Genomic DNA, 26979 nt, shown 5'->3' on the forward strand with positions numbered 1-26979 from the left:
CAGCCGCTGGGGTCGAGTTGTGAAATGAGACCAGTCAGTAGTGCGAGGAGGGCGGTGCTCGAGGGTGCTTCCACTTCCACACTCTGACATTGGACCATGTGAGCGCAGGCTGAATCCTGGACAAGCTTCACTGTCTGGACTCACGGACTTCATCCCAGCACACCTGTTGGAATGTTGCGATTTACTTTGGAAGAAAACAAATAAGTCATGAGGGGTTTTTTCCATTTTTGATTTTCCAGGGAATGAGTAGATCAAAAAGACATTTTTGGACCAGTATCCAGGACAACCTCCAGGCGCGTCACTTGACGCATTTACCGGACAGCGGTCGAGTCATTGGTGTTTTTTTTTTTTTGTTTGTTTGTTTTTTTTTGGGGGGGTGACTCACTGGACGAGACAACATGCTGCAGGATGGCAACTGTAAAGAAAAGCCGCCGCGTGCGCCCATCGCTGAAGCCGAGCACGACTCACCGTCCGGTGACGGCCAAACACAGCCACCACCGGCCGCTACCGCCGCCGCCTCGGCCACCGAGGGGGACACGCTATTCCCTTTGCCTGGAAACGCCAGACTAGACATCAAAAGACACGCAGTGACAGACGAGTATAAAATATCCAGTCAAGTTTTGGGTTTGGGAATCAATGGCAAAGTTCTGGAGTGCTTCAACAAGAAGACTGGACAGAAGTGCGCTCTCAAGGTACTGTAGCACCGCCTCACAGGAATCCAAGAACTGTGTCAGCAAAAACTGCCTTTAAAAATACGATTGAACAATAACTATATGGTTAGATGTATACGGAGAGATTTCTAATCAAATGTTTTACTGGTACAGTACATATTCAGTTTTCTGTACAGTATTTTTGTTGCAAGGGAACAATTTCACAGCATACAGTGACACCCCCCCACCTCACACACACACACACACACACACACACATTTTTTTGTGATTTTGGAAACCTGTCCTGAAAACTCATCTATTTGCTATTTATGCACTCATGCCAAACCAATTTTTACTTTGGAGGCATCTTGCGGTCTCTATTGGCCCATGCACTGGTACTTACTACTATATGCCCTCACTAATAATAATAACAATTTTGATGCACCAATAATTATGGCTGGGTGATATGGCCTTAAGTCCTCAATTTTTCACTCCCTCCACAAAAAAATCTGATTCTAATACATTTTTTGGCCTTCAATTAAAAAAAAAGAAAAGCAAATTATAATGACATTCAGAACTTGTAAAAAGTTCTAAACACAGCTCTTAAAGTCCCTTTAAACTTTAAATAAATGTGTCAAAGTTGACACACCACAAAGAATGTTGTTAACAAGCCTGCCAAATTTGAAAGAAAGTCGCTTAGTGTGTACATGCTAGGTACAAAAATGAGGCTTCTAAATTGTGAAAAGTGGAGACGTCCTCTCAGGTCTCAGGTGGGGTTTCCATGTCCGTTGAATGTGCTGCACACATGCCCTGCTTGAGTTTTTAATTTTCTTTCCCTACACATGCCTATTATGTTTACGCAGAGAAATATTTCCACTTCAAGCATCCAAATGTCACTGATAGTGTAGTGGTACACACACCTGACTTAGGTGTGGGCTGCCTGTGTTCCGTTCCCACTAAGTTTTGTTGTGAATGTGAACGCAAATGGTTGTTCGTATCTATCTGTGCCCTGCGACTGACTGCTGACCAGTTCAGGGTGAGTCCGTCCGCCTTGCGCCTGAATTCACCTGGGATAGGCTCCCAGCACCCCGGAACCCCGAACAGGATGAGCGGTACTCAGAATGGATGGAAAGCTTCCAGTGGCTGGCATATATCCCAGTAAGCGCTGGCATCATAAGACCTTTATCTTTCTATACACGTCATACTTTTAATGATTTTTAACTTCCATACAAGAAGAATGACAACTTTTAATCTGGGAAAGCAAGAAACCACAGACTTCTGTTTAATGGAAGTGCTTCACGTAGCTCACATTTTAAATGTTCTAGTTATGCACATGTAAAAATAAGATAACCACCACAAGAAAAACACCTTTGTGTGTGTTTTTTTTTTTTTTAAGTTGAACAAAAGTATTGTGACACCACGAAGTTAGTGTCTCTGGGCGATCTGTCCTAAAATTCATATATCACGGTGTAAAATGAAAGCCCCACTGCAACAATATACAGTGCCCTAAAAAAGTTTTTGCCTCTTCTCAAATTCTTCCTTTGTTTGCATAGTTGACCCATGTGAATGTGTAAGAGCATCAAATAAATGTAAATATAAAAGAAAGAAACTCAAATAACCATAAAATGTAGTTTTTAATTGATGGTAGCCTTGGGCAGCTGCCCATATCATCTATATCGGAAACAACCCCCTGAGTGCATCGGTTCACAAAATCCACGGTTCGGTTCGCATCACAGTTTTGTGGTCACGGTGACCTGTTCGGCCTCCGTTTACTGTTAGGAATATCAATTGTGTTTCATATAGTCAGGTTAAAACTGAGAAGAGAGGCAGTCTGACATTTGACACTTCATTGAGTCTAGGTTGAAAGTAGGTGAGATTCTGGCTGCAAGAGAGGAGGCATTACTAGTTCCAACATGCTTATCAGATAAAGACAGTTATATTTAACCAATGGTAAAAATAATAATAATGATATTAATAATAATAATCACTCACAAAATGCAGTGGAATCTTTAATGTGTACGAGTTACAAAAATACAAACAATAAAAGTATAAATGGCTCATAAAGCTCAGACCCCTGAATTTACTTTTGCAACCACATCATATATCCCCTCCCAACCCTAATCTACCCGCATTGATTGGTTTTAGCATGTTAAATCCAAAGATAAACAATGTCAGAGTGGCCCTCGAATTCTTCTTTTTTTCTTCTGGGTGCAGCCCTCAGATGAAACATTTTGGACACAACTGTGACAAACAGTTTTCATGGGCTTCGGTTTCTTATACAGGGGCTGAAATACTGTTCGAACTGTATGTGTGACGCCTGATGCATGCTTGCCGGAGACTCAAATTGCACACCTTGTCCATGCCTCACCGGGCTCGTGCTCCCAGTATGCACATGTCCATGCAGTGTGACACTTTTTTCTGGGTGCACAATTTAGAGCTCGCATGTTGGCGTTGAGAGTTAGTTAGTATTTTGCAGCAGTCCACGGAGATTCAAGCTGCCCAAGCAGGAATGCACTACTAGGACCTGCAGAGCTGGGATGGGAGCGAGACGAAGCTGAGAAAAGATGTATGACATGAACATTTTGAAGAAACAAAAGTGAAAGTCAAAAATGATGTTGGTGTTTACAGAAACACATACCCAGGCGCATATTCTTTTTGGCTAGAAAGTCTAGTTCGTAATGGTCAATTAACGGGTTGTGATTTAATGTGATGAGAGTATCCCTTGGGCAGCATGATGGACTCATGTGAACCGTGTTTTGCTATTACAATACCTGGACTAACGTGTTTTGCGAAAAAGTAATTCTAAGCAACGATTATATAGTGTCAATGAACTGAACTGAATCACTTTATGAAGTGCTGTGTTTCTCAGGGCATTGAAACTCTCACAACTGGATCGTTTTGGTCGTCTTAGAAGACGTTTTGCTTCTCATCCAAGCAGGCTTCATCAATTCATCTGAAAAACAACTATTTACGCTCCAAATTGGAGCCCCCCCGAATCATTTATGGTATGTTTCTTTTGGAATAGAAAAAAGACGAGACCGCTTGGCCAAGAGGCCGTTGTCTGTTCACAAGGGTTGTTAGGTAGGAACATTTCTCGTGTTTAATGCGCTTTTTTTTTTCAACAGAAAAATTGTCAAAAGTCAATAGTGCACATTATCCGTAGCTACATTGGAATATGCACATCATTTTAGAATTATATAAACGTATGCTTCCATCTAGAGGTTATGAAAAAGCTGTATTCTTTCTTTCCGATATGCTACTGCCTCCGAGAAGTGATGAGAAAGGTGTAGCCTACACTCTCATTCCCATATGTCATGTTCATAAGTTTACATACCGCCGCACATTTTGTGAAATATATATATATTTTTTCAACACGACCAATGGACAAAAACCATCATTCATTTCTTTGTGATTATGTTTTGTTTAATGATAATGCTTTTCTGAAATGCTTGACTGTTTCATTTGAATCCCATTAAGTAAAATTAAGATTTGTTTTTCGTGGCCCTTCATATTTTCTTAAAAGAATTGAACCATCTTTGAAATTGTGCCTGGGTAATCCAACATAGGTGGCACGGTGGGGCAGCTGGAAAGCGTTGGCCTCACATTTCTGAGGACCCCGGGTTCAATCCCCGCCCTGCCTGTGTGGTGTTTGTATGTTCTCTCCGTACCTGCGTGGATTTTCTCCGGGCACTCGCTTTCCTCCCACATCCCCAAATCCGGCAACATTAATTGGACACTCGAAATTGCAACGAGCTGTGATTGTGAGTGTGGTTGTTTGTCTTAATGTGCCCTGCGATTGGCTGGCAACCAATTCAGGGTGTACCCTGCCTCCTGCTCGTTGACAGCTGGGATAGGCTCCAGCACTCCCGCAACCCTTGTGAGGATAAGCGGCTAAGAAAATAAATGGATCGATGGATAATCAAACAAATGAGCAGATATGTGTGTTTTCTCATTTACTAAGTAGAGGTAGGGCTGTGAATTTCAAAATAGGAGAAAGTAAATAAAAACAAAGTATTGTGTGTTCAAATAAAGTGTTTAACTTAGAATAATTCTCAGAAAAAAAACTACAAAATACAGATAATACTTAATGTTTTCATATTTAATCATGCATTGTAATGCATTATACATTAGGTAGAAGGCTTTTCAAGAAGTTGGAGGTCAACTTTGGGTGTGCTATTATACATCGGTGCGCATTGTACACGAGAAATTATGATACTTTTCCATTCAGTTGTAAAATGCCGTAGTAGTAAGGCTGCTCCCTAATGGTCAAAGAAGCTGTGCTATTTGTTGGACGCAGAATTATTGAGTTTCTATGAATGAATTTGATGAAGGAACTGCAGCGTTGAATGAGTAATGGGTGCAGGCGTGGGAGGGACGATAGTGCACATACAGTCATGAGTGATTTGTTATTCACCAAGCAGTGAACTGCCATGAGTGATGTTCATCCTTTTGTCTTCGCAGTACGATATGCTTTCATTAGCATCCGTGTGTTCACGGCGCATGTGAGTCAAGACACATGAAAACAAGCACACAGATTTAGATAAAGATTTTCAATAAATTGAAATGAATATAGAGCCCTGTGATTGGCTGTCGAACAGTTCGGGTTGTACCTCGCCTCTCACCCATCATCAGCTGGGCTCCGGCATCCCTGTGACCCTAGTGAGGATAAGTGGTACGGAAAATTAATCACTGGAATATGTATGCATTAGGGGTGCTATGATACTCAAAATTCACGTTGTAGTTTGATTATTACTGTATATAATGTATGAGTACTTAACTGAATTGACTTTTCTACCATGTATTGACACATACCCATGCATTTGGTTGTGCTAACTTCCAGTCCTCCACAGCTTCTGTCAGACCTTTGGTTAAATCATTTGTGACTGTTGAGGCATGTTCAAAGAATGTTGCTTTTAATCTTACACACCTCAGTAATATGATGTAATTAAGTCGAGTAACTGCATCGCTCTTGAAATCCAGCCGTCAGAGGTCAGAGCAACAATGAGATTCTCAAACTTCTTCTAATGAGGCTCAAGTATCCATGCACCATGTCGCAAAAACCGCCGTTGTCCACAGATTAGAAAAGGGTCGGATGTCGACAGCATTAAAAGCAGTAACAGAATTTCCAAATGCACCCTTTCTTGGTTAGAATGGCTGCGAAAAGAGCAGCATATCAATCTGCGTTCATCAAAATGGCGTAACGTTGAGTATCTTAGCACTGCTACTCATTGTCAGAGGTTGATACAGTGAATATAAAAGAACATTGTCCTTTAGTGCGTATTGAACCGTGACCACTGAAACGAACAATTCAACAGAGCAAACTATTAACGATGTCTACTCGTCACTTGTATTGTTGTCCCGGCTGTAAAATGACTCAATATCTGATTGTAATTAAAAACACTGTTGCAAAGGACACCTGAAACGTTTTATAGTACCATTTTATTACCCTAGCAATGTTGTCAACCGTAGGGGCAAATAAAAGCCAAAGGGCACGATGAGGTGTTTTTAATGTGGAATGAGGTGAATGGAATTCACTTTCTCTTGAGCTTTTCAATTACAAATTCCTCTGGGTGCTAAACATAATTTATGGGCATAGTTTTAATCCACTTAAGTAGCAGGGTTGGATGGAAGCCATTCATTCAATTTATTTCCATTAGTCACTTACTTTTACCTGGATTTGTCTGACTGCACGGACTCAGGACTGTTGTGCTCTGCAACCTTTAAAAATATTAGAAGCATACTATTTTCAACAACAGAAGTACACATGGTGCAGAGTGGTCAGACCACCACAGTGAGTCCACACATAATCTATAATGTTTATTGATAATTGGCCCAGCAGAATGTGACAAGAAACTAGAGGGAGAAAAATGCTGCTGTTGAATTGGACGTTAGCTGTTCAAGAATTTCATTGCAAGAGGGAAGAAGCTGTTGAGATGCCTGCTAGTTTTGGTTTGCATTAGTCAGTAGCGCCTAACTGAGGGAAGGAGCTGGAAGAGCTGGTGGCCAGGATGTGGATGGTCTGATGGAATCCTGCCTTCCCTGGTTCTAGTTCAGGTGGCGTGCAAGGCCTCAAGGATGTTTAGGGTGGTGCTGACAATTTGTTCAGCAGTTTGATTGTCTATTGCAGTTGGAATGTGTCTTTTTTTGTGGCAGCCGCAAACCAGACTGTGATTGAGGTACACAGGACTGATTCGATGACCACTGTGGAGAACTGTCTCAACAGCTTTTGAGACAGGGAGACGGTATCCCTGTAGTTTGTCCAAAGTGTTCCTTTTTAAGTTTCCTGGACTTCTCTTGAACCAGTAACTCACACAGCAGGTTGTCTGTTTCATTTCCTTTTTTGGTTTGCCACTTCCTTTTATCTCCTCCTGAGTGGTCTCCTCTCTGTCATTTCAAAATAAGAGCTAATACCCGTTGACCAGGACCCGGCTGGCACCACGATCTGAATTCTATTGGTGATTAGTCGTGTCTAGAAGCATTTGAGGAAAAAATGGAAGACACTACTTGGCTTGAACTAGCAGAGGCTCTCGATACAAAACAGTCATGGAAAACAGAAGTTCAGAACAATGCAAGAGACAAAAAGAAATCACAAAAATTGACATCAAAAACAGCAATTGAATTGAATGATGAATTGATTGTTAATTTTCCCACATTGTCAACTGGTAAATGTAAATGAGACAAATTCCTCCTGCGTTTTTGACATAGCAAATCACAAAGATTCTGTTTCTGATTCCGATGGTGAGTTGTCTTGCCAGTATGATGTTGGGGTGCCATAGATTATCTGCAAACAGTACTATTTCTGACTCAATACCTGCTCGCATCTCCGAATCGAACTTCACGATATATCCCCCACGACTACAATCTTCTGTGCTTTTTAAAGGTCCATTTGAAAGGGGAAATATTGATAGTGTTCTCATGGTAATGCGAAACTGCATAGAAAATGGATTTCCCAAGTCAGCTGAGATGCTTTATCCTGCTTTAGCGTTTCCCTGTCTACATGCTCACAATGAGGGTAGCAATTGCATGAATTTTTTGGATGGAAATTCCTGCAATTGAGCCAGGAACTTCGCACAACAACTTTGTCTCCCAGGCTCACTCCTCATGCCGCTTCACTTCAAGCCAACACGTATGTTAAAGTAGTTAATAAGTCTCCACTGACCCTGATTAAACCTCAAATTCTTATTTAGACGGCTCCAACTAGAGCTCTGAAGCTTCAGCGTGTCATGGGACCTGAATGCTTTTGTGTTTGATTTTTATAGACTCATTAACCCTCTTCACCCACAATAAAGGTTCTCGTTACATTCCTTCCCATATAAAAAAAAAACATGTAAAGTATCGTACCATTTATTCTTTAATATGGATTTTTAATTATACATATGATATTATAATACATGACAAACATCTGTCCTATAAAGTACACATACTACTCATACAATATTTTACACAAATTAGCACTTAAAACATACAACACAACAGCCAACATGGAAATAGACTAGCGTAGTAGGATGTTAATTATTTACCAGTATGCATTCATTAAAAACAAAACAAAATGTTTTTTGATATTATTCTAAGCTAAATAATGTACTTATTTAATGATTCATGATATTGTGCATAAAAGTTAAATAAAAGTTGTTTCTTATTTCTTGAAAATATTGAACTAATAAGGTAAATGATACATTCTTTCACATACCACTACTGACAGCAACAAACTTTTTATTTTAATGCACGCTAGTAAACCACAATAAGTACCCATAAAGCTGGATGATTATGTTTGTTGTTTAATCACAATAAGACATTTGCAATTGTCTGCTTTTATTTTGGAAAAGAACTAACTAACCCCTTCTGCCAATTTTCTCACGTTACAGTCCAAATTAGTAAACCACTGAATAATGAATTTTTGCAAAAGAATAATTGCCAGTTTAATCTATTACAAAAATAATCACATTTTGTAGCTGTAATACAAATCACTTGAAACTTACAGTCAGAGTCAGAAGTCAGAAGTGTATCTCAAACTAACAGTCCTGATTTGATTAATTGATGTGATAATCGAGAACCTCAGTTATTGTAAAACACATTTGCTCGTGACAGCCGTAATTACTGTATATGCGATTGCGTTCGATGATGCTGTTTTTGGTGAAAGGTACAGAGCCTTTGTGTGAACCGCGGCGTCCAAGGAGACGTGAAGGGTTCAATAGAAGGCTTAGGAGGTTCTTAATTTGGTTAGAGGGAAATCAGGGACAAGTCTGCCTACACCATTACCATAATGTCTGGTGATCTCTTTGTCTCATTTTTAATCCGTTCTGTTTTATTAGTTACTACAGTGAAGTGCAGGAAATGAGCATTGTAAATGAGCTTGCAACACCAAAAGTGCTTATTCAAGTCACATTGGGTGTGCGACACTGTACTCAGTCACCCCCGTTGGCAGAGAAGTCTCCGGAAACCCCCAACTTCTACTTTCAACTGTACAGCCGCTGTGCATCGAGACTCCTAGCCATCACTTCCTCGTCCACACAAGTACAGCGAGGAGTAGTTCTGGCATCACTTTGATTGTAGACTTCCCTGCAAATTTCCTCCGTAACGTTCAAATAACTTGAATCAACAAATAAGCATGTTGCTTGTCTTAATAATCTTTGTGAGCGTGGGTGTGGGTGTGTGCGTTTGTCTCTCATATGACCATGAGTCAGTCTTTCCAGTCTGTGACCAAGGCAATCTTGTGAAAGTCAGATCACTCCTTGACTGTCATATCCAATAATACACACTGACTGGACATGTATGCGATGTCAGTATTGACCGTTCTGTGAGAGGTTATGAAAAGAGAACAAAGAAAAGTCGCGGCCCGTATATAAACTGCCAGCCCCACAACCCTCTATTTCATGGTTCTTTTATTCTGGTCGTGGTAAAACTTCAACGATTAGGCCAGATGAAAAGTTAAAAATTTTTCGTCTCGAATACAAGCTCAAACATTAAGGTTGGAGAAAGTTCAGCGCTGGGCTCTGCCCGATGGGGCTCAGATCAGCGTGCATGTTGAAAAGACCACAGAAGTTCTTGTCCCCTTCTTTTATGGCAAGGAGCGCTTCCCATCGTGACTTTATGCAGTTTCCAGCCAATCCTAGCTCCAGCCTCGTGTTTGGGGTCTGCTCAGAAATTCAGTCCAATGCTCCGACCGCGCTCCAAGACCACAGCATCCAGTGACAGAGCATGCTTTGCTTTCTATATATTTACTATTGAATGTGTTGCGTTGCGCTAGGGATGTATTAGTACATCTACCATTTTGAATGTGTCACTTTTACTTACATTGAAAGGTGCGCACACACAGTGGATGTGTCCAAACCATCGAAGTCTGCGCTCTCTAACCTTGTCTCCAAAACATCCAACTTTGGCTGTCCCTCTAATGAGCTCATTTCTAGTCCTATCCAAACTGCTCACTCCAAGCGAGAACCTCAACATCTTCATTTCTGCTACCTCCAGTTCTGCTTCCTGTTGTCTCTTCTGTGCCACCGTCTGTAATCCGTACATCATGGCCGGCCTCACCAATGTGTTATAAACTTTGCCCTTCATCCTAGCGGAGACTCTTCTGTCACATAACACACCAGACACTTTCCGCCAGCTTTTCCAACTTGCTTGGACCCGTTTCTTCACTTCCTTACCACACTCACCATAGCTCTGTATTGTTGACCCCAAGTATTTGAAGTCATCTACCCCAGCTATCTCTTCTCCCTGGAGCCTCACTTCCCCCTCCACCTCAGTCATTCACGCACATATATTCTGTCTTCCTTTGGCTAATCTTCATTCCTCTCCTTTCCAGTGCATGCCTCCATCTTTCTAACTGTTCCTCCACCTGCTCCCTGCTTTCACTGCATATCACAATGTCATCTGCGAATATCATGGTCCAAGGGGATTCCAGTCTAACCTCGTCTGTCAGCCTGTCCATTACCACAGCAAACAGGAAGGGGCTCAGAGCTGATCCCTAATGCATTCCCACCTCCACCTTAATTCTTCTGAAATTAATTAGTCCAAGGTCCAACTGTCATCATCATAACATTAACATTCCTAACTCATAGAATTTCAAAATGAAATTAACTACAGTGCTCAAAAAGCTGTAAGAATGTGCTTCTATTGTAATTTTTATGCCATTAAATGTCAGTATATGTTCATTAATCTACATATGTCATATACACAATAGCTTTTTCCCATATTGTACTGAAGAACAAGAAGATTTTCTGGCTCAGAATTTTGGTTCAAGAGTTATTATCCCATTTACACCTTTGGTAATCAATTGTATCTTCTATTGTGAAGTTAATACTTTACATTCAGTGGCATATTTGTCCTGGAAACAGGTTGGACTCTTTATTGTAGCACACATTAAGTTGTTTTTTTCTGTCTTTGTCTTCCAGATCCTATACGACAGCCCGAAAGCGAGACGGGAGGTGGAGCTTCATTGGAGGGTGTCTGGCGGGCCGCATATTGTCCGAATCCTCAGCCTTTATGAGAACATGTATCATGGGAAGAAGTGCCTGCTCATCATCATGGAGTGGTACTTTCTTGCTAGCTATCTGTTCAACTCAAAATTATTCAAATTGCATCACAAATTTTACTTTGCAATTTTACAGTAAATAACCAAGAACCATTTCCTCATTCATTCATTCATTCATCCATTCATTCATTCATTCATTCATTCATTGGTTGTGGCCATGCTGGAGTTAAAGGAGGACTTTGTCCAAAATCCGTACGTACAATAAATTCTCCAATCTGAAGTTATATTATAATTACATATATTTTGGAAATTAATTGAAAAAAAATTGAAAATAAAAAACATTTTTGAAATCCAAGCATTATCTGTATATGTGCCAACTTTCACAGCCAGACCCGGAAGAAACATCCATGACCCCACCCCGTCACGTCACCGGTGCTTAACATTACAGACCATTCGGTCTAGCTAAGCCAAGAGGCCCACTTGTTCTGCACTAGATTGCAAATAAACTGAGAAAGCGCACCCAAATTTGTCCTTCTTTAACCTCCCATGGGGTCAACCTGACAGGGTAAAGCTGTGGCTGTCACAGTTGAGGGTCGTTCATCAGCCGGGGAAATTTGCACGCATCTAGCCATTACTGGTTATTAGCCGCCTAGCTATAGCCTCGTGCCGGTACTGTATAAGCAACAACATACATTATGAGGCAGTACGGTGGAATGGCTGTAAGGCGTTGGCCTCACAGTGTGTCGGTGTAAGCAACAAGATACTTTATGAGGAGGCACAGTGGTGGAGCTATAAAGCATTGGCCTCACAGTTATGACGACCCGGGTTCAATCCCGGACTTCCGTGTGTGGAGTTTGCATGTTCTGCGCGTGGGTGTACCCTGCCTCCTGTCCGTTGACAGCTAGGATAGTCTCCAGCACTCCCGCGACCCTTGTGCAGATAAGTGGCTAAGAAAAGGGATGAATTGATATATATGTGTAATCTCTTTAGGGGAGTCCCAATTTTTTTTTTCATTTTATGTTCCAGATAGAAATAAACCATTACATAGTCCTACGCCGTACTCGGAAAATAAGATTGCATATTTGATAAACTTTGGACATAGCCCATAGAATTCATATAGCTCACATAGCATTCACATAGGATTCCAAGACTGATAAAAATGTGTACACCCTGATTTTCCACTGGATGTACAAGTGGTCCTTTAATCAAATTGTCATGGATCATAAGTAAATTGATATGTAACACGTCTTCGTCCAAACATACAACTTTCTATCTATCTGAGGAAGTTATGCAGACATGTTGATCGTGATCCAAGTTCATTCCGATACGCTCCATTTTTTGTTTGACCTTTTCAAAGTCACGACAGCACTGGCATTCTGCCACAGTTGGCATTAGGTCACAAAGAGAACACGAAAACCAATCTTTCAAAACAAGCCTGTCTAGAAGTTCTCGACTGTTGTGGTTCGTCGTCAGCGTCACGCCCGCTCTACAACACCTCAAGTTCCACCTGTGTGTATTCTGAAACACATAGGCTTGCACATTGTACATGTTATTTTTGTTTTGTTTGTTTATAATTTTTTACAAAACTCGACCACAGGATGCCAGATAGTGGACGTTCTCTGTTTGGTGAAACATATCCACAAACAATGGGGGGGTCAGCACAGGAAACACTGCAGGCGTGGCAAACACTGATTGGCTGTCAGTTTTCTAGCTGGACTCATTGGAAAGTCTGAGCTAGAGTGGAATTTCGATCATACTTTTCCAATTTAGAGATGTTTCTAGGTGAAATCTAATTTTGGCACTAAAAGAATCACCAAATTTACAAAAGGACTCTCATCTCCAAAAATACACAACATACAAATAATTGTGCCACACTTTAAATAAATAATAATTTAAAAGTAACTCTGTAAGATATATTTCTACAAATTATTATCTATTTATTTTTTAAATGCATAAGTATAATGTAAATAAACATAATTAATGGTATAACAGAAATTATTCAAATAATATTTCCATTACATTTAATAATAATCCACATTGTTGATAGAACAATATCTGGATTTTTAAATGTAGTAGTAGTGAGTCTATAATCATTAAAAAAGTCATTAAAAAATACAAAAAGTCTGAACCAAATCAATATCAAAACCTCTCATTTTGAACATTTTTCATGTGTAGGAAGCGTTACTTCAACTTTTAGCGATTAATATTCTGAATTGGAGTCGTTCAGTCGTTGGGTTTACAAGGTGCTTAAATCATGGCGGAGGTTTGTGTACTCGTCTTATTAATTTTGCATTTAGTTATTAAGTGGTTCGGAAATTCACAGACTGTTGTGTGGTTTCCTCCTAAAAACGTCTGCTGTCAGCAGTTTCCTTTGAGAATGCTGAGGCGGTGACCTGTTGTCTTTGAGAATAGATAACCAGGATTGTAAAGCGAATGCGGTAATTGTGTAAGGTGGGGAATCTTTTTGTGCCACTTGTGGTTGACACCCTTACTTACTGTAAACAGAAGGACATAAACAACTGTGAACTGAAACAGATCGCTTCACATTATTTGATACATGGCCAGTCATTTATTTATTGACTAAATGTACTGGCACAGCAACAGTGTTTGTTGTACTGTTTGTAGTAACCGTCCGTTTGTGTGTGTGTGTGTGTGTGTGTGTGTGTGTGTGGTGTGTGTGTGTGTGTGTGTGTGTGTGTGTGTGTGTGAAAGGCGGTGATCTCAGTCTGTTGTTAGCTACTTCCTGTAATGGTGGGGGTCAGCGGAGGACGATATTTAGTTCTGTCAGTCAAGGACAAAAGTGCATTTACGCCTGTCTTCTTTCTGTGCTCATTCACGTCTTGGTGTCTACATCCTCTTAGGTGTGCTCATCACAAAATAGCGTTTTATGTCATTTTTGTTCTTCGTGTTCCCAGTCCACTAAAACCTCCAAGGTCAAAAGTAACAATTTGGAGTTTAATTGAACTTTTCTGGAGAAATAAGGCTTGTAAGTCAAACATGGAGTTCAAACTATTATTATGTGGCATCAATTCTCATGAGACACCAACAGCAAAAAGATTTGCATGTTTTTTTTCTGTATCTTTTTTTTTCTTATAATGCCAATATGGAAGGGTGCCAGTGTTGACAATGAAGTAAATGTTTCATAACAACCAGAGAAGCGGAAATTAAAACTTGTGAATGCAAAAAGCTTCTGGCTGCTCGGTAAATGATGAATACATTTCATTAAATATCAGTTACCGCTACATGCACACATATTACCAGGCAGATGTTATTGTAAATTCCTTATTATACACAAGACTGTTTTTTCTCAACCTTTATTGGCTCAGATGATGGTCTACTCTAGTCTCAATATACTTACAATTGGGCGCGTACACAAAATTGTTTATGGTTCATCAAGGCTTACTGGTGGTGACAGATTGAAGCTGGAACAGTCGTTCACAAACATTTGCACGGAAAAAAACAATTATTTAACAATAGCACAACTTGGAGGTGAAGCAGTACCACAGAACACATCGCGTTTGAATTTGGAGGTCAGACTGTGTAGCATTCTCAATGCCAAACTACAATGAGTTCATTGCACAGGTCAACATTCAGTGTTGTGTGTGTGTGTGTGTGTGTGTGTGTGTGTGTGTGGTGTGTGTGTGTGTGTGTGTGTCTGTGTGTGTCTGTGGGTGCGTGCATGCGCAGTATGGAAGGAGGCGAGCTGTTCAGCCGCATCCAAGCCAGAGGAGACCAGGCTTTCACAGAGAAAGGTGAGTACAGCTCAAGTTTTTTGGAAGTTGGAGTTTAGACTCAAGTCATTGCAGAATACCAAATAACGTACAGAGTCCTCAAAAAATTAAAAAGGTGCATCGTCCAGTTGAAATAAAAGCCATCCCAAATAAACACCTCCTTTTTTCAATTTATTTTTTAAGTGCCGTAGCCGCACCACAGTAAGTGATTTGAATATCTGCATAACAGGTCTTTAATTTGGGGGTTTCAATCTCAGCTCGTCTTCGTCGATAGAGTTTGCATGCTCTGCTTATTTACTATTTTGCAGCTATTTTCAAGCTTACTCCATGGTAACTTTTGTCTGCTTTGACCGGACTCTTCGGGTAGATGTGTTTGCACTGTCATATGTGATGGTAAGAGAACATATAGAAAGCAGATGACTTTTGCCTCACGTATAAAATGCATGAATTGGAGAAACAAGTTTTATAGTTGAATATTCTGTCCATTTTCTATAGCGCTCATGCTCATTAGGGTTGGGGGTGAGTGTAAAGACGACATGTAACAATTTATCAACAGTCGCTCGCCATTGTGAGGTTTCACACAGGATGCTCTCAGAAGGAAGTGGCCACTTGGCTTTGAGTGTCACAGAGTGTCATCAGCCAGATTGCAACAGAGATGTGGAGACTGGAAGAATCATAGGAGGGCATAACCGCGCACATCCTTGGAAACGTATTGGATGATTCTTGGATAAAACACTTGTGAAATTTCCCATTCAGCGCCTTGTTTGAAGTCGTTCGAAGAGTACGGTACTGCAATAGTGGACAGGTGGACATTCAGAAGTGAAGAAAGGGTCACGTTAAAGTCCCACTGACAAAGTCCCACAAAAGCATCATTTTTAGTATGTTTTTAATTTAAAAAAATGCAGCTGAAATGGTGACGTAAATGGCTTTTTGTAACTCCCGCCATGAAAATCCTCTCGAGGGATTTGTTTTGGTGAAGAAGCAGGAGGTGACGCTATCAGCAGGAGCCCACTCAGATGGGTTTGTGTGTTTATACCAGTTTTACCTGCGGGAAGGTAGCTCTTTGTTCCTTCGTGTTAGCTATTCGTATTGCTGGATATTGTTCGAATACTTGGGAGGATGGATTTATTCTTCATACGCTTTCAAATGGTTCATCGTGGAAAATGGATTGGATGCCATCCCACGCTCACATCGACACATTTAGCACGCCTGTCATACGTACGCGGATTTTTGTTACGTTATGAGGGACGGATTACGTGGTCCGCCCCAAACTATTATTTTTTTTAGTAACTGTATACACACCTACCTGTGATTTGGAACTCACGAAGCTCTCGTCCTCTGCACCCGTGCAATCCATTTTTCACGACGAACCAGGTCTCTTTCAAACTTATGAAGGCTAAATCCATCCTCCCGAGTGTTCAAGCAATGTCCAGCAATGCAACGAGCTGGCATTTTGACTAACACGAAGGAACAACGAGCTACCTTCCAGAAGGTAAAACTAATGGAAACAAATGAGTCCACTGGGGGGGCGCCGCTGTCCTTTACGTCACTTCCTGTTTATTCTCGAAAACAAATCCCTTGAGAGGATTTTCATGGTGGGAGTTACAAAAAGCTCTATACGTCAAAATCACATTTTATGGTGGGGAAAAAAAAAAACGCATATGTCCATATTGGCTGCCGTTTTTTCATTCATAACATACTAAAAATCATGCATTTCATGACAGTGGTCCTTTAAGTTCATCTGTAAATGTTATAGTTCATTTCATTCAAAAGCTGAACATCGCTGCCTTTTGTGTCAGTACTGTAGTGGATATTACCAGTATTGATTCATTATACATTACACATTTGTGTGAGGACCAATCAATGGACATCCATGTCTTACACATGCATTTAAACAAATTAAGCTCCTCCCCTCAAATAGATAACTGGTACTCTTAGATTCAGTAAATACAGTTGAAGTTAGATAACCAATAGAGAATTGCCTTTCTTTATTTTTCCGTTTCATTGCATTGGCTTCCGGTTTGAGATTGTTTGTTTTAACCTCTTTTATCCCAGAGGCGTCTGAAATTATGAGAGACATTGGCACAGCCATTGAGTTCCTGCATAGTATTAACATTGCTCACAGAGATATCAAGGTGAGATCAACACATTCACAATTAGATTTGGGTTTCAACAATGTTTTGTTAACTTGCGTCATTTTATTTCTCCTCCAATAGCCTGAAAATCTACTGTACACCTCCAAGCACAGAAATGGAGTCCTCAAGCTAACGGACTTTGGCTTCGCAAAAGAGACCACACAGCACAACCCTCTCCAGACTCCCTGCTACACACCATATTATGTGGGTTAGTTCCTCTCTTTTACTTCCTGTGCTAAGACGGACTGACTGTGGTCAGGCTCAGACACAGTGAGCAGCTCTGAGTGAAGTATAAAATGCATGAATTTGAGAAACAAGTTTTACAGTTGAATACGACACTGCATTTATTCCCCCCAACCCCCCTCCCCCCCCCACTTCCCTGGTTGTGATTATCTGGCTCTTTGAAAAGCACCGGAGGTTTTGGGTCCGGAGAAATATGACAAGTCATGTGACATGTGGTCCCTGGGAGTCATCATGTACATCCTGTGAGTATCTTACATTTATCACTGAGGTAACCTCGAACAAAGTGAAGGGATTAACCGCTCCCTTGTTCATCTCTAGGTTGTGCGGGTTCCCTCCGTTTTATTCCAACACGGGTCAAGCTATTTCACCAGGGATGAAGAGGCGGATCAGGATGGGTCAATATGAATTTCCCAACCCAGAGTGGGCTGATGTGTCACATGAAGGTTATTTCATTAACCACTGATAAAGCTTCTGATGTGCTTGACCCCTGAGCTGCGCCTGTATTTTAATTCTTAATCTGAACCAGGGTTATCCAAACCTTGACCCAGGCGCCATTTGTACCCTGCAGTCCACATTTTAGAGTCCTGTGGCATATACTAAAAATATCATTTGACATGGCCGGCCCACAATGTTATTTAAAGAAAGAAGAGAGGTGGGAGCAGCGCGAGGGGGGTCATGACACATCTCTCTTGTATGTGATGTCCCTGATCACTAGTAAGAATACCAGTAGTAATGCTAATACATTAATTTCATCTAAAGCGTTTCTAAATTAAACACACAAAAACACTATACACAAATAAAATAGTACTCTTTCTCTTCATAATGATAATTCCATCCATCCAATTTCTGAGCCACTTATCCTCATAAGGTTCGCAGAGTGCTGGAGCCTATCCCAGCTGTCATCAGGCAGGAGGCGGGGTACACCCAGAACTGGTTCCCAGCCAATCACAGGGAACATAGGGACAGACAACAGTCATACTCACAATCACACCTAGGGGCAATTTAAAGTCTCCAATGAATGCATGTTTTTGGGATGTGCCTGGAGAAAACCCACACAAGCACAGAGAACATTCAAACTCCACACAGGCGGGGCTAGGATTTGAACCTTTGACCTCAGAACTCTCAGGCAGACCTACTAGCCAGTCACCTGCCATGCCGCCCGTAATGATACTTCTCTTTTAGAAGCAAAATTGCTTTAGTCTACTTTTTCCTTTGTGTTAAGGTCCAATTTTTGAACATGTAACATGAATGGGCTTCGAGAAACAAAATTAAAATTTTCAGTTTGCAATTTGGTACTACTGTAATTTCTGCACTATAAGCCACACCTGATTATAAACCTCAGGAAAGGAAAAAAAACATTTTGTAAAAACATTTTGTACATACATAAGCCGCACCTGCCCATAAACCGCAAACGCCCCACATTGAAACATGAGATATTTACAAAGAAAGATGTTACACAAAGAGGTTTCAAAGTTTTAATAAGATACCATAGCTTTTCTTTCCAAACAGTGCCTGTGACGCGGCAGTAACACAGCGGCCATACGCTAGTAACACAGCACTAACAGGGCTGGGTAAAAAAACGTTGCGGGAAAAGCCACTGAGAAGTGGCAGTTAACACAGCAGCAACACGGTTCAGGCTACCTGCTTTAATTCCCTCTGAAAGCTTTTTTCGTCTTTTTACATTTCTCCAGTTCTTCCCGCTGCCATTTCCAGCGTCTCACCATTGATTCATTTATGCTAAATTTCCTTCTTTATCGGCCAGCTTGGTTTTAACTTGAAAGCTGTGTCATATGCATTTCTTCTTGCATTTTCCATGAAGAGGGTCTGTACATGCTAATTTTATTCATGAACAAAGCGCGAAGTTGCATGAAACTTGCGTCTTTCTCGACACATATATTCCACCTGTCTCACTCTTACCTCATCTGCTTGAGTGCCCCTAGCGGCCGTTAGGAAAAAAATGCATAAATTAACCGCATCTCTGCATACACCGCAGAGTTGAAAGTGGGTCTCTTTTCTGTATGTGACACTTGGAGGAAAAGGAAAAAAATGGGACACTCATAATCTAAACAATTCCAAGCATCCAACATTTTGGGGAAGGCCCTGTTCTTTTCCAGCCAGACTGTACCATTTGTAAAGGCTAGGCAAGGTTCTTTAAGGCTTATTTTACAAATCACAAATTAATAGCTTGGTCACTTTGCTGAAGAAAAACACCATAAAGCAGCTTTTAGATCAACTTCAACAGAGACTATCTACTGTACTTCTGTCATTCAAACCCTTTCAACATGTTAACCTCGATTTCATGTCCACATAATCTATAGTGATGTTATGCAGTAAAGGTAGAACATACTGCATGTATATCTGGGGCAAAATAATCCAATACGTTTGGAGGTGGTGAGGCCCCTTATCGTGACTGAATAGGTGAAATTTATGTGCGGGGGAGACAGGTCCCCTGGGTAGTTTTGGTCCCATGTAAAACCCTAAAACAATGTAACACGATAATACACGCAGATTCGACAAGCACGAGGACCACAAGGAAAAAAAAAATCTCAACAATAACAGCAGGACACTGGTCAACACTGAATCGGCTAGCCCAATTACATACTTAGATGCTTTTACTCATGACCTGAGATGATGAGTTTTTCTCACCCACCAAGAGCAAAACACTTGTGGGTGTGTGAGCGCAATGACGTGTGGTCCTAAGACAGGCAAGTAGAAAAATGTCTTACATGTTAGTGAGACAGTCGCCACCACCTCATAACGTTCCCCGCAGTCCTGAGTCTGCTGCAGCAAAGCGGGTGAGGGTGAGACGGCAAGGGGAAGGTGTACAGTAGCTCTAAGCAGTCACTTCATGAGTAGGTACTCATGTGTGTAAAATATATGGCCTTGACCACGTATTTAAAAGCCTCCATTTACCTCAATACCACGTAAAAAAATACTTTGGCCCTCCAATTGCCACCACAATGACCAACATTACAATACAGGAATGTAAAGTGAGGCACAGGATTTATTCCTATAAAGTACAATTACTATTGTGAGTCAGTGTAACATTATGAACACTTGTAACATTAATACTGCTGAAATGTCAAAAACAAAAAAAAAGGAATTCCATTTCAGATGTATTGCACATGAAAGTGGCTCCACGGTGGGTGACTGGTTAGGACATCCACCTCACAGTTCTGAGGACCGGGCTACAAATCCCGGCCCCGCCTGTGTGGAGTTTTCATGTTCTCCCCGTGCCTGCGTGGGATTTCTCCAGGTAGTTCGGTTTCCTCCCACATCCCAAAAACCTGCATTAATTGGAGAGACTCAATCGCCCCTAGGCGTGACTGGTGCCCTGCGACGAGTTCAGGGTGTCGCCCACCTCTCGCCCAGAGTCAGCTGGGATAGGCTCCTTAATGTCCTTTGTTTTCGCTTCCTATATTATTTGGTTATCTTGTCATGTTCTCTTGCTCTCGTTTTTTTTCTGTCACTCAAGAAGGGTTGCGTCAGGAAGGGCATCCGGCGTAAAAATTATATATTTGCATTCATCTGAGATGACACACTGTGGCGATCCCGAAAGGGACAAGCCGAAAGAAATTTACTTACTCCCCTTTAAAACTTTGTTCTGTCTGAAATTTTCAATAAATGTCCATCAGAATCCAAACAAATACAGTGGGCAGTTTTAAAACTACATTATGGAACAGTAAAATTGTTCCAAAATAAAAGGGCTACAGATCCTCCTTTCTGCTTGACCTAACGGCGTAACAATAGCCCAAAAAAGAGGTTCTGTTGTGAATACAAACAATGAAAAGACTATTTTCCATGTAATGCCCTTTTAAGAAGGTGTTTAAGTATATTGCTGGTATTAGGATCTCCTAAACTACCTTTGTGCTGTTTTTATTCTCTCAGGCAAAGGTTTGATTCACCTGCTGCTGAAGACAGACCCCAATGAGAGAATGACCATCAGCCAGTTTATGAAACACCCTTGGATCAGCGTGAGTTTTCCCAGACACGCCCACACACATTTGATTCTGCCGGTGCAACTTCCTGTTTAAGTTGTGTTTACACGTGGGGCTGTGTGTGTTTGGGCTCTGCAGCAATCAATGGTGGTCCCTTCCACGCCGCTGCACACCACCCGAGTGCTGACTGAGGACAAAGAGATGTGGGAAGAAGTGAAGGTCTGAGGCACAACAACACTGAACTCATCTGGTCATTTTGGGGCATTACAAGGAAAATAAATTCTCGTTCCAAAAGTCTCAGGGTTCCTATCTATGGAAGTGATCGTAAAATTTTCACAATAAACCATACTTCATGGATGAAAACATGAGGTCAAAATGCTTGGGAATTGACAATTTTAATAATTCACAAGGCATCCTCAAAATCACTTGTAAAGTATAAAAAAAATAGTTTAACAACGCACTAAATTTGAATGTGAGCCACATAAACCTATAGATCTGTATTCGAAATACCAAAAAAAAAAAAAAAATCCCTGCAGCAATGAATGGATAACTAAAAAATATTCAAGAACAATTGGGATCACAATGAAAGTGAAAAATATCAAAGTACATTTTTGTGATTTATTAATAGTCATGATTCTAAAGAAACGGGTTTTCGTATTGGAAAGATATACGTACAGGTATTAGAGAGAAACTATGCAAACCACCATTAATAATACAAAACTGTACAAAATTCTGTATGCGCGTTATTTGTAATACTGTAATTTAATCAAGTGTTATTTTCCAAATGTTATGGCTTATATTTTGTTCTTTCTTTTCAGTGTAGGCCTATTACTCCTTTCACTGTTCAGTGGGGTCTTACCCAATTTATTCCACCACTTAATATAAATACTGTTGTATCAGGTCACAATTATATAATAGAAACCATCAATAGAATACAAAACCACAGTATAACAGCACACAACGGTGCCAAATACACATCTAATACAGTTTCTTTCAGCAAATGTTAGAATTTAGGTTGTTTGTGCATGTTAGTGCCCTTGGTTTAAATATACAGTATCATGTACAATTTCCCCCGAGGTCCCACAATGGGTTCTATAGTAAAATAACGCAAAAGTCAAAGAAATGTCATCCTGTCTTTGTTCACTAAATAAAGACTAACTAAAAATATAACACTGGTCCAGTTATTCAAACACGTGCATACACATTTGGCGCTACAGTATAGCATAACTTCTCCAACAAAATAATGTTGAGAAATTGGTATTTTCAATGCGTGCAATTGTGTGTCGATAAGCCATGAATACATAGCACCAATCCTTCTCAGCAGCTGATATATGATGTCATAAGAGCATAAGCCACAATTGTCTTCAATGATAGACACACAATACAGTATTGTTCAGCAGTGGCGCTATGGGAGTTGTGTAAATATTTACCTTCTCAACTACTTCTTTAAAAAAGCTGAGGCTACACTCTTTTCTTGGTCCTGGATTCATGCAGGTGTAATAACAGACCAGTGCAAATTTGAACGTGCACAAATGAATTGATTGAATTCTTAACTCTGTATTTGGCATCTTTTAGCTTAATTTTTCACTTTAAACAACTTCAATGTCTTTAATAACCTCTATTATCCTTTTCTCCTGTTTTCTACTATACTGAATATCGGATGTTAAAGGGAGCAGCTTTTATGCGTAACTGTTTATTACTGCTACATATATCCAAAAATCTCGAGACAAAGAAAAATTATATAGAAGGCAGAGATGACAGGGGGGAAAAAATGAAAGCAAAACCCTAACATGGAAGTCTACCAGATAGGGGAAGTATGTATATTGCATGCAGTAGATCCTAACTTCCGGAACTGTATCAGTAACTGTTACTACATAACAAACTATAGTATGTTGCTTTTATGTATTTACTTCTATAGACAAAATAGGATGGAAAAGGTGACCCCAAATTTTTATTTAAGACTAAGATATGAGCATTCAATCTCAAGCAGTGGTCACAAGTAATTTATGCAACATTTTTTGTCAATTGACCCCTCCGTACAGGGCACTTAAACGTGCCTCCTGAAGTTACGTCACCCCACGTGTGCTAACCTCAGACAAACAATTAGCAAAAATGGCGGCGCAGGAAGAAAAGAATAGAGCGAAATTGTCCGATTTACCAGCTAATTTCTCACTCGCATTCTTCGCGAATAGTGAAATATCGTTGAAAAGCAGACAGCAGGGCTTCAAGTATTTCAGTGAGGGGTATTTCAATGGTATTTACATGCATATCGACGGAGAAACCATTGATATTAGCGCGAGATCTTTCCGGAGTCAGAGGAAGCCCGAGAAGCCACATAAAATAATATACTATAACCCAAAGACGAATTCGTCATTGACGGTTTCCTATTTTCGTGTTACATATCACACTTGTGTGCAGAATCTTTATATGTATCTGTATAGCCGTTTGTGAACCACCGTATGAAGGAAAAGGTGGCGAGGCTTGATTTACGAGTTGTTTCTCTCGTTTTCTTTGTGTAACGTCACACGCTCCCCTCAATAATTATTCTTGAATTAGTGCCAAACCTACGTAAGTCCCGACCGAGTACGACAATCACTACTTAATAGTGTCCTCAAACATCCTTCCATCAGTCTTGGTGTCTCGGTGCACGTCGAAGGCTTTTAGGACTCGCTAGTCCGGTTTAGCTTAGCTTGGGAGCCGCCGAACAGAGACACATTAGTGCAGTCAGATCATCGCAAAATATCGCTCAACACAGATCAAGTGTGTCAATCATTCACACGTAGCTATATTATGCAAGCGAAGAACTGCTAATTCATTTATATGAGACATGTATTGAAAATCAAATATAGGACTTACCTTCGTGCAAACATATCTGTTCCGGTTGATTTTAGATGGATTCAGTTGATCATACGATCTTCCACAAAGTTTTATCCATCAAAGACATTTTTCGTACTCGGTCTTCTGTTCCGGTTGATTTTAGATGGATTCAGTTGATGATTCGGTCTTCCACAAAGTTTGATCCATCGAAGACATTTTTTGTACTGGGTCTTCGGTTTTGGAAAGGGTACAAATTGAACTCCACCAACTAGCCTTTCAGGATACCTGTCGTCACTATTACAAAGTCCGTGACTACACCTCTTAACCATATCTATTGTTAAAGAACCCAAATACGCGATAAAACGCTAACAAAAGCTATACTGGACCATGCAACGTTGTCTGAGGGAACGGTGGATGTCAAAAAGGGGCGTGGTTTATGCAGATCTCTGGCCTCTGATTGGTCAGCGATGCGGATGACGCAATTTCTACGGAGGGGTCAATTGCCTCTTCGGGTATCATATTATGGGTCATATTTGGGAACTAGTAAGCATCTGTTCTTCAAAAACTCTTTCTGTAAGAAAAGACTACTTTATCAGCAATGAGTGAAGAGCCTGTGTCTAATGTGTGACAGGAGGAGATGACAAGCGCTTTGGCAACCATGCGTGTCGACTATGACCAGGTGAAAATCAAGGACCTGGACACGTCCAGTAACCCCCTTCTCAACAAGAGACGCAAGAAAGCTGCTGCGGGGGCCAAGGGTGGCTCTACTGTCTGCCAAAGTCAGTGAGGGTGGAGGCCAACAATTTCGCAATTCAATGAAGGAGAAAGACGTTCATGGTACTGTTTTTGATTGACAAGTGAAGAGATTTGGACAAAGAAACAACAAAGTTATCAAAATAACAGCACATAAATGGGCCCGACTGTACCTTTTTCTCTATGTGTTTGTAAAAGTTTTTTTATGACATTTTTAGATCCTGCCCCTTTGTTTGAGTGACAGTATGCAAGTATGAGCGCTGTTTGTTGCCAAAATCTGAGGTCTGTTTTTCAAGCTTGCACTAAACTGATTATCGCACATTTACAGGGAAAGGTTGTATATTTTAGGGTTCTACCAACATTTTTTTTTAAAGTTCAACAAAGGTTCCCTTGATATGCAAAGGAACACCTCCACAAATTTTAATTGTTGTACTTTTTCTTTGGCTTTTTTTTTGTCCTTAGATTATCAATATCATAGAAAAAAAATGCAAAATGGTCCCAGCGATGAGGAAAAGTTGAAGTAAAAACAAAACGTTCTGTGTTCAGTACCTATCTATTCGTTTCCTACTCTGCTTATCCTTGTTAGGGTAAGCCACAGCCTATCCTGGCAGACTTTGGGCGAAAGGTAGGGTACACCCAGGAGGGGTCGCGTACCATCTGCAGCGCACATACAGACAAACATTCACACCTACAGAAAAGCAGTAGTTCTTTGGTTCAATAGAACACCAGCTATTTGGTGAGTCCAATCTGGGGTTCTGCTGAAGTCAAGACATGTCCGTGAGTGTTTGCGTGTGTGCGTAAAGGCCTGCACATTGCAGAGCTCAAGGAGGTATTTGCAAACCCATTCATTGTATATGTGCTGCGGGGCCACGACGACGTTCAAAATACACAATTGCAGTCTTCGTGTCGCCCCTCGAATTGATTATTCATTTATTTTTTTTTTTTACCTCGGGGACGGTGTCACTGTGATGTCAGAAGTCGGGTTAGCCGGATGATTTCACAGTTCTCAGCATAAGACCGACATATATGAATATCCCGCACAATGTGCAGACACCCTTGTTAGTTTGGGTTTTGGTGCCATCCACAAACATGAAATCCGCTGACACTTTGCCCCCACTAGTTTGGCGTCACATTACAGCACTCCAGGTCAGAGGGCCATGTTGTATCTACTTATTGTCCCACCTGTGAATACACCAAGCGGCGGCTAACGCATCCAACTTCCTGGGAGGCTGCTGGTGGGGGAGAGACGGGTGCTGTATTTACAAATCTTGTGTTTTTATATTAAATATTTTAACCAAGTACTGTATGGTCATACACTTTTCTAGGATGTTTAAAAAGCGCATGCATTTAAGAAAAAATTGGGGGGTGAGATTTGAGTCATCGGGCCCAAAACGCAGTAAATTTTTGCAGAGTTATGTTTTTGTGTTTTGTGTGAAGTTCATGTTTTGTTTTTGTTCTTTGAGCACACTGATTTTGTATGTAGCTGATGCATGTTTCATTTTGTGCACTAATAAAATCTATCTGGTTTGAATAAAAAAAAAACATCACTTTTTTTTTTCCAGTCAAGAAGGCTTCTTTAAATGCATTTATGAAACACGTCCAGGATTAAGTACCTCCAACAAGATAAAGATTTAGATTTTTCAATGAACCTAACACGCGTGTTTTTGGAATGTGGGAGAAAGGTGGAATACTTTGGCGCAACAAATCAATGCAAGAATGGTGAAAACATGCAAATGCCACACATGAAGAAGACAGGAGCCACAATTCAAACCTTGAACCTCAGAATCTTGATGCAGATATTCTAACCACTAGTCAGTTGTGCCGCTCATGCTCAAAGCAATAAAAATTTGCATGACTTACCAGTCTGATGCCACGATAATCATACAAGTACATAACCAGTGAATTTCAACAAAAAATGCACAAATCATAAGAAGATGTTTGTTAATTCCAGAACCCTAACAAAACGGTTATCGCTCTGCAAATATCTCCAATCTTTCGTTTATTTGATTTTATTTTTACACTGGTTAACATTTTCAAACTTGTATGGCAGTATTGAATGTATAAAATTAGAGAATGTAAATCATGTTAATCACTACTTTTTAGTTATTCAAGCCTTCATAAAGGCAAGAATTTGATTCTGAAATGACATTAAATTAAGAGACTTCCCAATCTTCTTGGACCAGCAGGTAACATTGTATTTAACCTTGGAGATTCAACTGTACTGTATTATATATTATC

At 40.5% G+C, this 26979-nt stretch overlaps 1 protein-coding gene across 1 annotated transcript; it reads left to right on the top strand.

The window, feature by feature from the left end:
• Positions 1-71: 71 nt before the first annotated feature.
• On the top strand, positions 72-26271 carry mapkapk3 (MAPK activated protein kinase 3). Its single transcript, XM_061833752.1, has 10 exons — positions 72-692; positions 11045-11184; positions 14812-14876; positions 16911-16990; positions 17072-17198; positions 17400-17475; positions 17552-17676; positions 21122-21207; positions 21310-21390; positions 24620-26271. The coding sequence occupies exons 1-10, from the start codon at positions 399-401 to the stop codon at positions 24773-24775; spliced, it is 1230 nt and encodes a 409-aa protein (XP_061689736.1). The 5' UTR covers positions 72-398; the 3' UTR covers positions 24776-26271.
• The last annotated feature ends 708 nt before the right edge of the window (positions 26272-26979 follow it).

Source organism: Syngnathoides biaculeatus, chromosome 10, assembly GCF_019802595.1.
Source record: "Syngnathoides biaculeatus isolate LvHL_M chromosome 10, ASM1980259v1, whole genome shotgun sequence".
In the NCBI taxonomy this organism is placed as follows: domain Eukaryota; kingdom Metazoa; phylum Chordata; class Actinopteri; order Syngnathiformes; family Syngnathidae; genus Syngnathoides; species Syngnathoides biaculeatus.

What these genes read in the sequence shown, in the direction of transcription:
- mapkapk3 (XM_061833752.1), top strand. Translation starts at nt 399, where the DNA reads ATGCTGCAGGATGGCAACTGTAAAGAAAAGCCGCCGCGTGCGCCCATC. An exon ending in CTGCTCATCATCATGGAGTG is followed by an intron (nt 11,185 to 14,811) that starts GTACTTTCTTGC and finishes GTGCATGCGCAG; the next exon opens with TATGGAAGGAGGCGAGCTGT. An exon ending in AGATGTGGGAAGAAGTGAAG is followed by an intron (nt 21,391 to 24,619) that starts GTCTGAGGCACA and finishes AATGTGTGACAG; the next exon opens with GAGGAGATGACAAGCGCTTT.